The 12,443-nt window shown below is 54.9% G+C and overlaps 1 protein-coding gene across 1 annotated transcript in view; it reads left to right on the top strand.

Moving 5' to 3' along the window:
• CACNA1S (calcium channel, voltage-dependent, L type, alpha 1S subunit) overlaps positions 1 to 12,443 on the top strand; it is a 53,639-nt gene that overhangs the window by 32,405 nt on the left and 8,791 nt on the right. The window contains exons 27-37 of the mRNA XM_009999636.1: positions 1 to 30; positions 370 to 480; positions 928 to 1,011; positions 5,072 to 5,128; positions 6,963 to 7,091; positions 7,715 to 7,780; positions 8,128 to 8,219; positions 8,706 to 8,865; positions 9,354 to 9,481; positions 9,919 to 10,015; positions 11,109 to 11,211. Of these exons, the coding sequence (XP_009997938.1) occupies positions 1 to 30; positions 370 to 480; positions 928 to 1,011; positions 5,072 to 5,128; positions 6,963 to 7,091; positions 7,715 to 7,780; positions 8,128 to 8,219; positions 8,706 to 8,865; positions 9,354 to 9,481; positions 9,919 to 10,015; positions 11,109 to 11,211 (1,057 nt within the window). The remainder of the gene's footprint in view (positions 31 to 369; positions 481 to 927; positions 1,012 to 5,071; positions 5,129 to 6,962; positions 7,092 to 7,714; positions 7,781 to 8,127; positions 8,220 to 8,705; positions 8,866 to 9,353; positions 9,482 to 9,918; positions 10,016 to 11,108; positions 11,212 to 12,443) is intronic.

The raw sequence follows: 12,443 nt of genomic DNA, 5'->3' as shown, positions 1-12,443 counted from the left end.
CTGCTGAACACCATCTGCCTGGGCATGCAGGTAAGGGGCACAGTGCCCACATGGGTGGTGGCAGGGTCTCCTCAGCAGTGGGTGGGCTAGCTCCGTCCTGCTTCCCAGAGAGCTTTCAGGGAGGAGGTCTGTCCTGCACACTAAAGCTTGTGGTGTGTGCTCAGCATCCTGCGGATAGCGGCAATGTGAGACTGGTTGGATGGGGGAGCCCAGAAAAGGGGCTGAATGGGGGAAATTTCATTTTTGCTGACCACTGCAGAGCCATAGGTCTGTGAAGGGGTAGTCTGCATCCAGCACACACACCTCTGAGCTCACAACAGAGGCTGGATGTGCTGTGGGCTAACATGGCTTCTCCTGCCTTCTCCACAGCATTACAACCAGTCTGCAGAAATGAACCACATCTCAGACATCCTCAATGTGGCCTTCACCATCATCTTCACCCTGGAGATGATCCTCAAGCTCATGGCCTTTAAAGCAAAGGTGAGGAAAGGGCTTCAGGCCAGGCCAGGGGGTTCCATTTACCCTGCACTTGGCATCTCTCCTGTAAAAGTACCCCCAGGCTTGCAACCCCAAATGACTTCTTGTGAGACCCTTGAGAACCCCCACGTGCAGGACTTGTGAGGTTTTGGAACGGCCGCAGTTTGTCAGGACTATCCTTGCTAGCCAAACCCAACCCAATCCAGTGGTCATTGTTACCATCTTCAGGGTCACCTGTGGGGTCATAGCACAAGCTGCCTCAATCCACCCTCCTCATTTCACACCATTGCAAGACAATTGTCCAGAGGGTACTAGATCTAGCCACTATCTGGCTCTCCCTGAGGTGCCAGAGGTCACTGGTGGTACTTTGTCCCCTGGGCTTCGGCATCTGTCTCCTCCTTGACTTGGCCATTAGATGTTCACTCCTCTCCTCTGGCTTTTCCCCGGCAGGGCTACTTTGGGGACCCCTGGAACGTCTTTGACTTCCTCATAGTGATTGGCAGTATCATTGATGTCATCCTCAGTGAGATTGACGTAAGTGTCTGGCTGCTGGGGCACAAGGTGCTGGCAGCACCTGCCTGAGGCTCTGCTGCAGCCCTGGGGAGGAGGGAGGTGCTGCTGGGATGTCTAGCTCCACCGAGTGTTGCTCTCCTCTCTCCCTGCTCTGCTTGGTTCTGAGGAGGGACAATCCAGGATCAGTTTATGACGTGAGTGTGTGGAGATTGCAGCCATGGCTCTGCAGACCTTATTGCACTGTTTAAGCAATGGGACCATCCCCAGCCAGCCAAAATATGACACTGCTCTCTCACTTCCCCTGAATCTGCAAGCACTGGGATCTCATGTAAAACAGTCTGTTCCCTCAGAACTGGACCATGAGCAGCAGAGCATGTGCCAGCCCTGGGCTGCTCCCCCCTGCCTGTCCTCCCCATGCACATGGTGGACAGGCAATCACCCAGATGCCCAGCCTCCCATCAGTTGCAGGTGGGGAGAAAAAGGAGATCCCCAAGCTCTGTGTACCTGCAGGACACATGCCAGGGGAGGGACAGACATCACATTTGAAGGCTTTTGCTTTGCCTCTGTCCCATTACACAGCGATCCGCATGGACTCACGCTGACAGTGCAGGTGTGTATGTGTCTGCTCTACACATGGTTTCAGAAGCTCCACATGGGATGGTGGGCTGCAGGCAGTGCCTGTGTGGTAAGCACTCTGCTGGGAGTGTTTTCAGAGCAGTGCTAGAAAGCCAGACTGCCACTGCCTTTCATAGCACTGCAAAGTCCATGTCCTGGGTCTGGCACTGGAAATGCACCCATGCCCTGGGAAGTTATGTGCTGCATTTAGCAGAGCTGATGGCAACTCCAGAAGCAGCTGCAGGATGGGGAAGATTAGAGAGTCACCCTCTCTGGTGACTCCACATGCTGTCTCCTCTCAGGAGCAGGGCTTGCCAGCTATACTGCAGGGCTGTGTCTGGCAGAGCTGCTGTCACCTCTGTGGAGGGTGACCTTCAGCCCTTTCCCGTGCTGGGGAGGAGAGAGGGTTCAGGGGCCATTGGTGCTGATAATCTCTGGAGGGTGATCCAGGCCTCTCAGAGCTGGGATGAGCAAAACCACCCACTTTCCTCCCCTGCACAGCCCTGCAGGTTGGTACTGCTGTCCTCTGAGCCTTTGGGCTTCTCAGCCTTGAAGAGCTCTCAGATTTCATGCCAGTTCCAGCAGCTTTCAGCTGTCACCAGGTCCTCCAGGCCATCCTTTGCCCACCAGCTCTCTGCACCTGTCACCTGGTTCCCATTGCCTGTAGGGTATAATTTCCTAGTGTGCTGCCTTCTTCCCCATCCTGGTGTCAGTCAGAAATGAAGCTTAAAAAGGTGTTCAAGGCCCTGCACTGGGCAGAGATTTTCAGACCTGTCACAGTTTAATGCAGGATCAGCAATTAAATGAATGAGAATAATGATCTCTGTCTTCCCTCCCTCCAACCCAGATAGGGAAAGGAGAGAGAAAATAAGGAGAGAAGCTTCTGGACTAAAAACTAAACTAGACAGCTTTAATTAAATACTAATGATAAAAACAAGTATGTACTAATATACACAAATATGTACAGGAGTGTACAAAACCTCTACCACCCACCTCCAGCAACTCCCAGTGTACTCCCCTGAGCTGGGGCAGTGCCGAGAAGGTCCCAAACCACTTCCACAGCTAGAAGCAGAGCAGTCAGGAGCTGAGGGTAGAGATACAGGGGTCAGGAATGCACAGGCCTAGGGATCAGAGGTGATGGGTAGATGGAGTCCTTCCTGGATGCTAGCCATGGACAGAAGAAGAAGGAAGGGAGCTTCACTTCTGTGATTCCTGAATGTAAACTGAGAGCTACGTATATGTGAGATGGAATAATCTGCTTGGACAATTTTGCCGTCTGTCTAGTCTGATCCTCCCTATGGGAGGATTGTAGATAAGACTCTTCTGCTCCTATAATGTGCAAAGAAGCAGATTCAACAAGCAGAGCAAGGCGTCCTTGGTCTCTCAGTAGTTACTATAAACATTTGGGCATTATCAGTCCATGAGCTGGAAAGCTTGCTGCTGATTTCAGTGTGTGTGCTGCTTAACAGAGAGTTCAGTGAAGGAGAAAAAATCAGTAGACAGAAAACTGGCTTCGTGCTGGCTCAAACCAGGACAAGTCCCCATAGAGCAAGAGACAGGGTCATTTGGCAGGGATGCCAAGGTGCTGCTGTGCTCAGCCGTCAGGATGCCAAGGGACACAGGTCACAAGCACTGGCTGCACTGGCGGGGACCGACTCAGGTGCTGTGCTGTGTGTCACAGCAGTGGCAGGGCTGTGCAGGAGGCTGGGCAGGATTTCCAAAACGGTCCTTTATGGTCTGAGCTCCTTTGGTTCTCTCCCCACATCTGGGTGCTGGGGCAGTAGGAGCTCTGGTCCCCATTCCAGGTCCTCCAAGCTCTTCAGGGACCTCTGTCACAGACAGTCCTGCTCCAGCAGGTCTCAAGCCCCAGTGACCATCTCTGTCCCCCCAGAAAGCTGAGCCCTTCATGGTTTCCCCACCCTTCCTCCATGTGCTTTCTTCTCTATTCAGCCCACATCTCTCTTAGCATCTCCAAGATTTCCCAGCCATCTGGTGATTTGCAGGGGGAATTATGATTAGGAGGCAGAGGGACAACCTTGCCTCCCCATCTGGTAAGTTTCCTCCCTTCTGACAGTTTTCTGCAAGGTGGGTCAGTTACCTCTGGTCCCCAGGACTGTTTGCAACTACTGCACCCATCACAGACCACCCTGATGGTGGGGCAGGCCCTGGAGGCTGCTCTGTTTCAAGGGGGGTGGTCCTCACGAAACAAGCCTGAGCCACAGGGCAGGAGTGGCAAGTGACACCTCACAGCAGCCGAGCTATTCCTGGTGGCATCCAGGCACAAAACTCTGGTTTGCAAAGTCTGTCCTCTCCTCCTCTCTCTTTCCATTCTGCCTCTTCTCCTTCCTCATGTCTCTGTGTCTGTCAGGGTGATGCGGTGGGGAGGGTTGTACCGTCAGGAGCCCTCTCCAAGTCATCACAGCCAGATCCTCATGGCTGTGTTTCCCCAGATCCCCAGGGGTGCTGAGGTATCTGGGGCAAGAGGGGAGTTGGGACAGGGCCCCTCTGGCAGTGCCACCTCAGGCTCTGAGGTACAGGGGGCTGGCAGCAGCATCCATGCTGTTGTGTCGCCCCTGCCACTGTCTGCCTGGGAAGCTCAGCCTCCTCACCAAGGCTGACCCTGTGCTGGGAAGGATCCCCCTGCCCAAGGTATCCTGGGCTCTGAAGAGAGGAACGTGCTTCTGGGTGGTTTTGGGAACCTCAAGGGTTTGTGTGCGTGTGTGTGCGCATGTGTGTCTGTGTGTACGTGTGTGTATGCATGTGTGTGTGCGCGCGCATGTGTGCGTGTCTGTGTGTGTATGCGTGTGTTATGTGTGTGTGTGAGCATTCCTGTGCGTACGGACGTGTGTGCCCTGTGTGTGTCCATGTGCACGTGGACCAGCAATTCCTGCCCCTCCAATTCCTGCCCCTGGGTCAGTGGGTGGCAGGCAGTGGTTTGCCTCCCCCCCACAGATGGGGCTCCCAGTCTCAGTGCTTGGCCCAGGAAACCTGCGCTGGCTTCCTCATGGTGTCCCAGTGGCTGGGATGAGAGTTCCCAGCTTGCCAGGGAGAGACTGTGGGGTGACTTGAGCTGGTGAACTTGCCTCCAGATCTGACCCAGGGTTGTCCATGTGAGGCAGCAAAATTTCAGTCAGTCCTGAGCTTTGGCCTGTTTCGTGGCCTGCGCAGCCCTGCCCCAGGCATGTGTGTCACAGCAGGTTACACACAGTGAGGCACCCAAGTGAGTAGGTCCCTCATGATCCGTGTTTCCTTGGCCATCCATCAACTGCCTCTGCCCCTCAGAAGTCACATCACCTTATCCTTGAGCCTGAGTGATGGCAGATGTCTGTCCCTCCCCTGTGGTCCTCTCTAAACTCTGTTGTCAGTTTCCATCTTACTCTTTCTTCTGTCTTCTTCTGCAACCACCCATCCTTCCCTTCCTCTTGTTCCTACCTCACTTCTGCTTACTCTCTTATTCTCTTGACAGACTGTTCTTGCATCCAGTGGTGGATTGTACTGCCTCAGCGGGGGCTGTGATGGCACTGTAAATACCAGCTGCATGTGCTTGTCGTGCTCCACTCTCCCCTTGCTGCCTCTGGCCATGCTAGCCTGCCTGGGGCTGGTTTTTGCATGTGTCCTGCATGTCGGGAAGACACACCAGACCAGCTGCTCTCACTAGGATATAGCTCTCCTCTTGCTGAGAGGAACGTGGGGCAGGACATGCTCCACACAGACACCTCTTCCCACCCAGAGATGTGTTGGGCTGTTCCCCAGCTCTCCCGGGTCTGTCTCCTGGCCCAGCCCTGCCTTCCACCATCCCACCCCCCGGGCACTGTGGGAGCAGCTGACAGGATCCCTGGCTGCTGAAGGCAGGACAGTTGGCCTTGGTTCCTCTATTCTGGGCTCCCCAGTTCAAGAGGGACAGGGATCTACCTGAAAAAGTGCAATGGAGGCTACAAGGATGATTAAGGGACTGGAACATCTGTCTGATGAGGAAAGGCTGAGAGACTTGGGGCTGTTTAGTGTAGAGAGAGTCAGAAGACTGAGTGGGGATCTAATTAATGTCTATAAATACATGAGGACTGGGTGTCAAGAAGGCAGGGACAGGCTCTTGTCACTTGTGCCCTCTGATAGGACAAGGGGCAATGGATTCAAACTCGAGTACAGGGAGTTCCACCTCAACATGAGAAGAAACTTCTTTACTGTGAGGGTAACAGAGCCCTGAAACTGGCTCCCCAGAGAGGTTATGGAGTCTCCTTCTCTGGAGACTTTCAAGACCTGTGCATGGTGCACTGGAACTGAGGAGATGTTCTGACCACTGGGCTTGCTGGGCATGTGCTGGGCACTGGGAGAGCACAAGGCCACAGCACTGGGATGGGGGAAGTAGAAGGTGTTTTCTAGAGCAACCCTGGGGATTCAGAAAGGCCAGACGGGGGAAGATGGAGCTGCTGGAAGGGGTGTTAACAGCTGAGTTTTGTTGTCTTGAAATAGCTGGGAGTGGGTGGGCTGGATGTTGGGAGTGAGGGGGATCCAGTGGGAGCAGGAAAGCTCTAGAAGGGAGAGGAATAAGTGGGAAGGGCATCCCAAGTGGTGATGACCTGGGGCTGACCAAATCCCAGGTGTTGCTAACTGCCAGTGTCCCAGGTGCTCCCAGACAAAGCCTGGCCCTTTGAGCCCAGGAGCTGAGCCTGCTGGGTCCCCTCCTGCCTGTTCTTCCCTGAACCCAAGAGTACCCAGCCCTGGACGTTGCTGTTTATCCCTCCAAAGGGGTCCTCCAGCCACCTCAAGAGTAGACATCACTGCAGGTGGGGGCGACGCTCGCAACCCCAAAGAGCCACCCTGCCTTCAGTCCCTCCTTTGCTCTATGAAAGCCCTGCTGGGATGTTCTTAAACCAACTTTTCTGTGCTTAAACAGCCATTATTAACCCTTCATGTGCCTGGTGCCTGACCTACAGCTCACTTTATAAATGGGCCCGGAGGTGGGACTTGTCCCATATGGTACATGCTGAGCAAGAGTCTGGAGGGACCTGAGCCTGTCCTAGGGTGGCCCTAAACAGCCCAGCTCTGCCAGCCCGTGCTACAGCATGCCTTCCTTCCCTCAGTGTCCTGTCCCCTGAGCTAACAGGATTGCTCTGCATCCCATAACCAGGTGTCCCAAGCAGCCTGGGAGCAGAGATGTGAGGCATTGGGTAGGCTGGAGGTTAGGAGCCCCGTGCAGTCTGGTCCTCTGGGCAGACAAGGGCTGTGGGGACAATGACTGGTGCCTGGTGTGGGGGTTGGGGGGAATTTTGTTGCCCTTCATCCCCCAGGAGATGCCCCCTTGTCTGCCCAAAGGCATCAGCCCCTGCTGCCCACCAAGGCTTCTGCTCTGCCCACAGGACTCTGATGATAATTCCCGTGTCTCCATCACTTTCTTCCGGCTCTTCCGGGTGATGAGGCTGGTGAAGCTTCTGAGCCGAGGGGAAGGTGTTAGGACCCTCCTGTGGACCTTCATCAAGTCCTTCCAGGTATGTAAGCAACAGTGCTCCCCTCCCAGACCAGCCCATGCCCTGGGCTGGCAGCAAGCTCTGATCCTTAGGGTAGCTGGGTGAGCAGACTGTCCTCACCAGGTGGAGGATGAAAACTCCAGTGTTGGTAGGGCTGCTGGGCTCGAGCTGAGCATGCGGCTTGTGCTGTGTAGGAGAACATTACCTGTGTGGGTGGGAGAACAGGAGGGTCTCCCTCGCTGGCACTATCATGTGTCAGAGTTGCGCTGAGCCAGCAGGCAGGGCCCCAGCAGCCCTGGGCCCAGCAAGTCTGGGTTCTGCACCAAGATGCTGCAGCATCTTGAGGGACAGCCCCTGAGCCTGGACAGCTCCCTCAGCCCTGGGCACCCCTGGGCTGTGCTCAGCCTTCATCCTGGCTGCAGAGACCTGGATTCTCCTTTGGGAGTTGGCATAAGCCACCCATGCATGAGAACTGGAGAGTGGGGCTAGTGGGAGGGTGGGTAGAGGCTGAAAGCAAGCTGTCTCCTTCCCACATGGGAGCCTAGATGCTGGCCTCATGGAACAGCTCCAGACCCAACCTCCTGTCCTTGGATTGCCTCATGCTGGGCTGGTGTCTCACACAAGCTACGGTCTTTTTGTCACAGGCTCTGCCCTATGTAGCCCTGCTGATCGTGATGCTTTTTTTCATCTATGCTGTGATTGGGATGCAGGTGAGAGATCCAGGGCTGGGATTTGCTCTTGAGCAGATGCTCTGAGCCTGGTAGCATCTGGGGAGATGGGACAAAGAGGGACTAGGTGCCATGCCAGTACTTGTGCTTGGTTCATAAGACCTTGTCTCCTTGGCCCAGATGAAGTGCAGTGTAGACTGAGGCATTTTCAGCATATGCAGGCATGTTCCAGGAGCTGATGAACCTCAGAGCACCTATACCCCAGTCTGAGACTCTTCTGGGGACACCCAAAGCCCAGTAAACATGAAGAGGATCTTGGGGACAGGGATGCTCTGGAGCGTGGTGGTTGCCAAGAAAGGGTGCTGGGGACCTGACAATATTATTTGCAGATGTTTGGGAAGATTGCCATGGTGGATGGGACCCAGATAAACCGAAACAACAACTTCCAAACCTTCCCACAAGCTGTGCTACTGCTCTTCAGGTCAGTCTTGGCAAGTGAGCAGCTTCAGAAGGAAGCTGGGCTCAGAGTCAGCATGGGAGCCCACCAGCTGGGAGTGAGGGAGACCAGCATTTTAGTAGCTGATTGCTTTTTTGCCCTGCAGAAAAATATCTTGCAGCAGTGGCAGTATTTCAGGAGTGGCTGTCAGTTTGCTTGATGTGGCTGAGCTGCAGCAGAGAGGGGAACTTTGGGATTTCAGAAGCGTGTTTCCTTCCCAGACTGCATTTTAATTTGTGAATTGTGAGGAAACTCAAGGGGAAGCAAGAGCTCAGCTCAAGGCTTTTCTTGCCTACAAACATTTCACATTGGAGCAGACTCTCCACAGCAGCACAACAAGCCCAGGACCCTGCCTACTCCTTTCCCAGTGGCTCCCCATCCCCGTGTGCTGGGCTGGCTGCAACACTCCCTGCATGCCCAGCTCATGCCCAGGACAGGCAGGGACCAGCAGCCTCCATCCCTTCTCCCCAGGTGTGCGACTGGTGAGGCCTGGCAGGAGATCCTGCTGGACTGCAGCTATGGGAAACTGTGTGACCCGGAGTCAGACTATGCTGAAGGCGAGGAGTACACCTGTGGGACAGGCTTCGCCTACTTCTATTTCATCAGCTTCTACATGCTCTGTGCCTTCCTGGTATGCCAGCTCCCTTTGGCACCCCTGTCCTGGCCCTTAGCAGGCCCTGTTGCTGAGTTAGCCTTATCTCTAGTGGGGCTGAGCCCACAGCACCCTCTTCCCAGGGGCATCATCACCCAGCCCATCTACCCAGCCTTGCTGTAAACCTGGCACTGCACTCCTGTGGGTCCCAGGATCCCCCTTAGGTTCTTCCCACAGTTCCCATGTGCTGCCGCCCAGATGTCTCTGTGTTGATTCTTGCAAGGGCAGAGGGGAAAGAGATGCCCTGTGCCTGCTGCTGCCTTTCACATCACCTTGGGTGGAGGCCTGTCCATGCATGGGCTGGCTCCACGGAAAGCTAAACCACTTCTCTCAAGTTCATCTGCCTGTGTTTCCCTAGGGCTCTGCTGGTTCTACCAGCTGTGTGGGCTATGTCCCTGCCCCAGGACCTGCTGAGTGCTTGGCTCTGCCCTAACCTGCAGCCTTCACACCTGCTCCTCTCCCCTCAGATCATTAACCTCTTTGTGGCTGTCATCATGGACAACTTTGACTATCTCACACGTGACTGGTCCATCCTTGGGCCCCATCACCTGGATGAATTCAAACGGATCTGGGCTGAGTACGACCCCGAAGCCAAGTGAGTGGCAGGTTTAGGTGGCACAAAGAGGATGGTTCATGTGGCACCTGGGGTGGGATGCCCTACCTGAGACATACATGGCAGTGTGAACTGTCACACTGTCTAAGAGTTAGATCCCAGCATCTCAGAGGTGGATGTGGACTTGACAGCATATTCCAGGGCTGATACAAGTCATCAGGATGCTTGGGGACATGAGACTTCCAGTATCCTCTTCATCCAGCCCTGGTGGTTCTGCCAGCTCTTCCCACGCTGCAGCCCTTTTACCTGCTGACCAGTGCCATTAGGAACAGCTGCCTTCCCAAAGAGGAGTATTAGGAAGTATAGGGATTTGCCCACCACAGGAGTGTGGGGCAGACCACAAGGATGAACCCCTCCAGCCCCCGGCCAAACCACTGTCCCTTGTGTCTGCCACCACACTGCTGATGTTGCCTCCGTAGGGGCAGAATCAAGCACTTGGATGTAGTGACTCTGCTGAGACGTATCCAGCCCCCCCTGGGTTTTGGGAAGTTCTGCCCACACCGTGTAGCTTGTAAGGTAAGAGCTGGGGGGTGGCAGGGGTGGTGGCACAGGGACACCTTCCCTAAGCTGTCTCTGCGTCCTCCCCAGGGAGGTTGAGGGTGATGATCCAGTGTCATGCTTTATGCACATGCTCTGACCACTCATGTTTAATGGAGGGAAGTGTTCTGGCGGCAAAGAGAGATGCTACTAACCTGGTGTGTTTCATGCTGCTGAAGTTGGAGCCTGTGCTCACCCCCACACCAAGGGTGGGCTGGTCTCTGCCCAACCTGGAGCCCTCTGTGCAGAGGGACTCCTAAGCCACACTGGGGTGTCCCACATCTGCATCTGGTTCAGGAGGGCAATGCTGGACCTGAGTACCTGGGCTGTAGAAGTTTGTTTCCAAGAGCTGATAGTACAAAGAGGGAGATGGGAACACTGGCTATGTAGGAACTTTTCCTGGCTTGCCTCATTCTGCACAAGTCGGGGCCTGGGTGAGGCTCATGTGTAAAGCACATGGGCAGGGACCCAGGCACTGGTGTAAACTCTCATGGGTCTTGGGCAAACTCATTAGCACAGTTGAGGGACCTGGCCTCAAGTTTCCCAAGGGTAGTTAAAATTGGATCTTGGGAACAATTTCTTCACCAAAAGGGTTGTCAGGTCCTAGCCCAGGTTTCCCAGGGCAGTGGTGGAGGGATCCCATCCCTAGAGGGATTTCAAAGCTGTGTAGATGTGGTGCTGAGGGACATGGGTTAGTGGTGGCCTTGGCAGTGCTGCGTTAACAGCTAGAGTTGATGATCTTAGAGTCCAACCTAAATGATTCTTTGATTTTCTCCCATGACACGGGTGCCCCCATAGTTTGGGTTATTTCCACAGGTCTGCCCTGGCTCTCCTGCAGCTTGGTCTGATTTAGCTGGCTGGCCAGGATGAGTGAGGGCACTGCCCCTGGCCCAGGTGGGGCTGAGTGGTGGTGTGGAGCCCTGTGGGACTGGGCAGAGTGTGGAGAGCTGGGGGGGGGGCTCCTTCCCTGGCAGCTCAGTGCCTGGGCAAGGGGGGTGCCCTGTGGCCAGGGCTGGGTTTGCAGGAAGCCACCAGCCTGCACTGCTGGGTCACAGGGTGCTTTGCTGCGCAGCGCCTGGTGTGCATGAACATGCCCCTGAACAGCGATGGCACCGTCACCTTCAATGCAACCCTCTTTGCGCTGGTGAGGACAGCCCTCAAGATCAAGACAGAAGGTCAGTGTTGCTGCTGTCTGCCTCTACAGCGTGGGGGGGACCCTCTTGTGCTGCAGGGTGCTGGTTACACACTGTTCCCTTCTCCATCCAGGGTCTTGGGGCACTTGGCTGTGGGGCCCAACCCTCTGGTGCAACCCTTGGCTTCATGATATTAATGATCACCTTGGACCAGAGACCTTGGGTACATGCATGGGGGTGCTCAGGCCAAGCTTGGAGGACATCAGAAGTTGCAGGCACATGTATTGCAGACCTGAAGAGGGAACCAGTGCCACCCCAGCTGCATAACTTCATCCATAGCAGTTCAGGAGTAGTTGTGATCCAGTCCCATCCCTGCCACCATGCACAGTCACCAGTCTCCCCTCCCACACTATTGAGTGTGGAGGAGTGGGAGCTGACCTCTCTGGTGACCAAAAATAGGACCCAAGGGAATGGTAGGAAGGTGTGCAGGGGAGGTTTAGGTTGGACATTAGGAAGAGATTCTTCACCTAGAGTGTGGTGGAGCACTGGAAGAGGCTCCCCAGGAAAGCAGGAATGGCACTGAGCCTGACAATATTCAAGAAGCATTTGCACAACACCCTCAGGAACATGGTGCGAACTTTGGGGTTGTCCTCTTCTGGAGTGGGAGTTGGACTGGGTGATCCAGGCTGTCAGGGGAGGTGGTTGAACCACCATCCCTGGAGACATCTACAAAGACAGATGTGGTGCCAGGGGACAGGGTTTAGTGGTGGACATGGCAGAATTGGGTTAGTGGTTGGACTCGATGATCTTGAAGGTCTTTTCCAACCAGAATGATACTGTGATACTGTGAGTATAGCCCGACCTCCCCCTGCCCCATAGCACCACCCACACCAGTTTTGTTTCCCCGTGTGTTTATAATCTCAGACTAGAATGGAAGGGGATGGACCTTCTGAATTTAGTTGCGTTGGGACGGAGTTGCTTTCACCTCCTTCCTTGCCAGCAGCATGTTTTGGAAAGCCTCTCTTTGGGAAGATGCCCCAACAGCTGTGGGTTAGGCAGGGTCCCATGAGCAGTTCTGGGCTGAGCTGAGGCAGGTGGTGAGGCCAGTGGTGGCCACTAGACCTAGCATCTCCCAGCAACATGGCCTGGGGGCCTTCCCTTCAGCTGGCTTGAGGAATGTGGCCTTGAGCATAGCACAGGCAGCATTGGGAGGAGCACAGGGCACACAGGGACACGGACACACATGAGGACAGACTGGGATTACAAGTGAGCAG

The sequence above is a fragment of the Chaetura pelagica genome, unplaced genomic scaffold, assembly GCF_000747805.2.
Source record: "Chaetura pelagica isolate M959 unplaced genomic scaffold, ChaPel_1.0 scaffold286, whole genome shotgun sequence".
Taxonomy (NCBI): domain Eukaryota; kingdom Metazoa; phylum Chordata; class Aves; order Apodiformes; family Apodidae; genus Chaetura; species Chaetura pelagica.
Note: the sequence above shows the minus strand (reverse complement) of the source record. Positions and strands in the feature narration are given on the sequence as shown.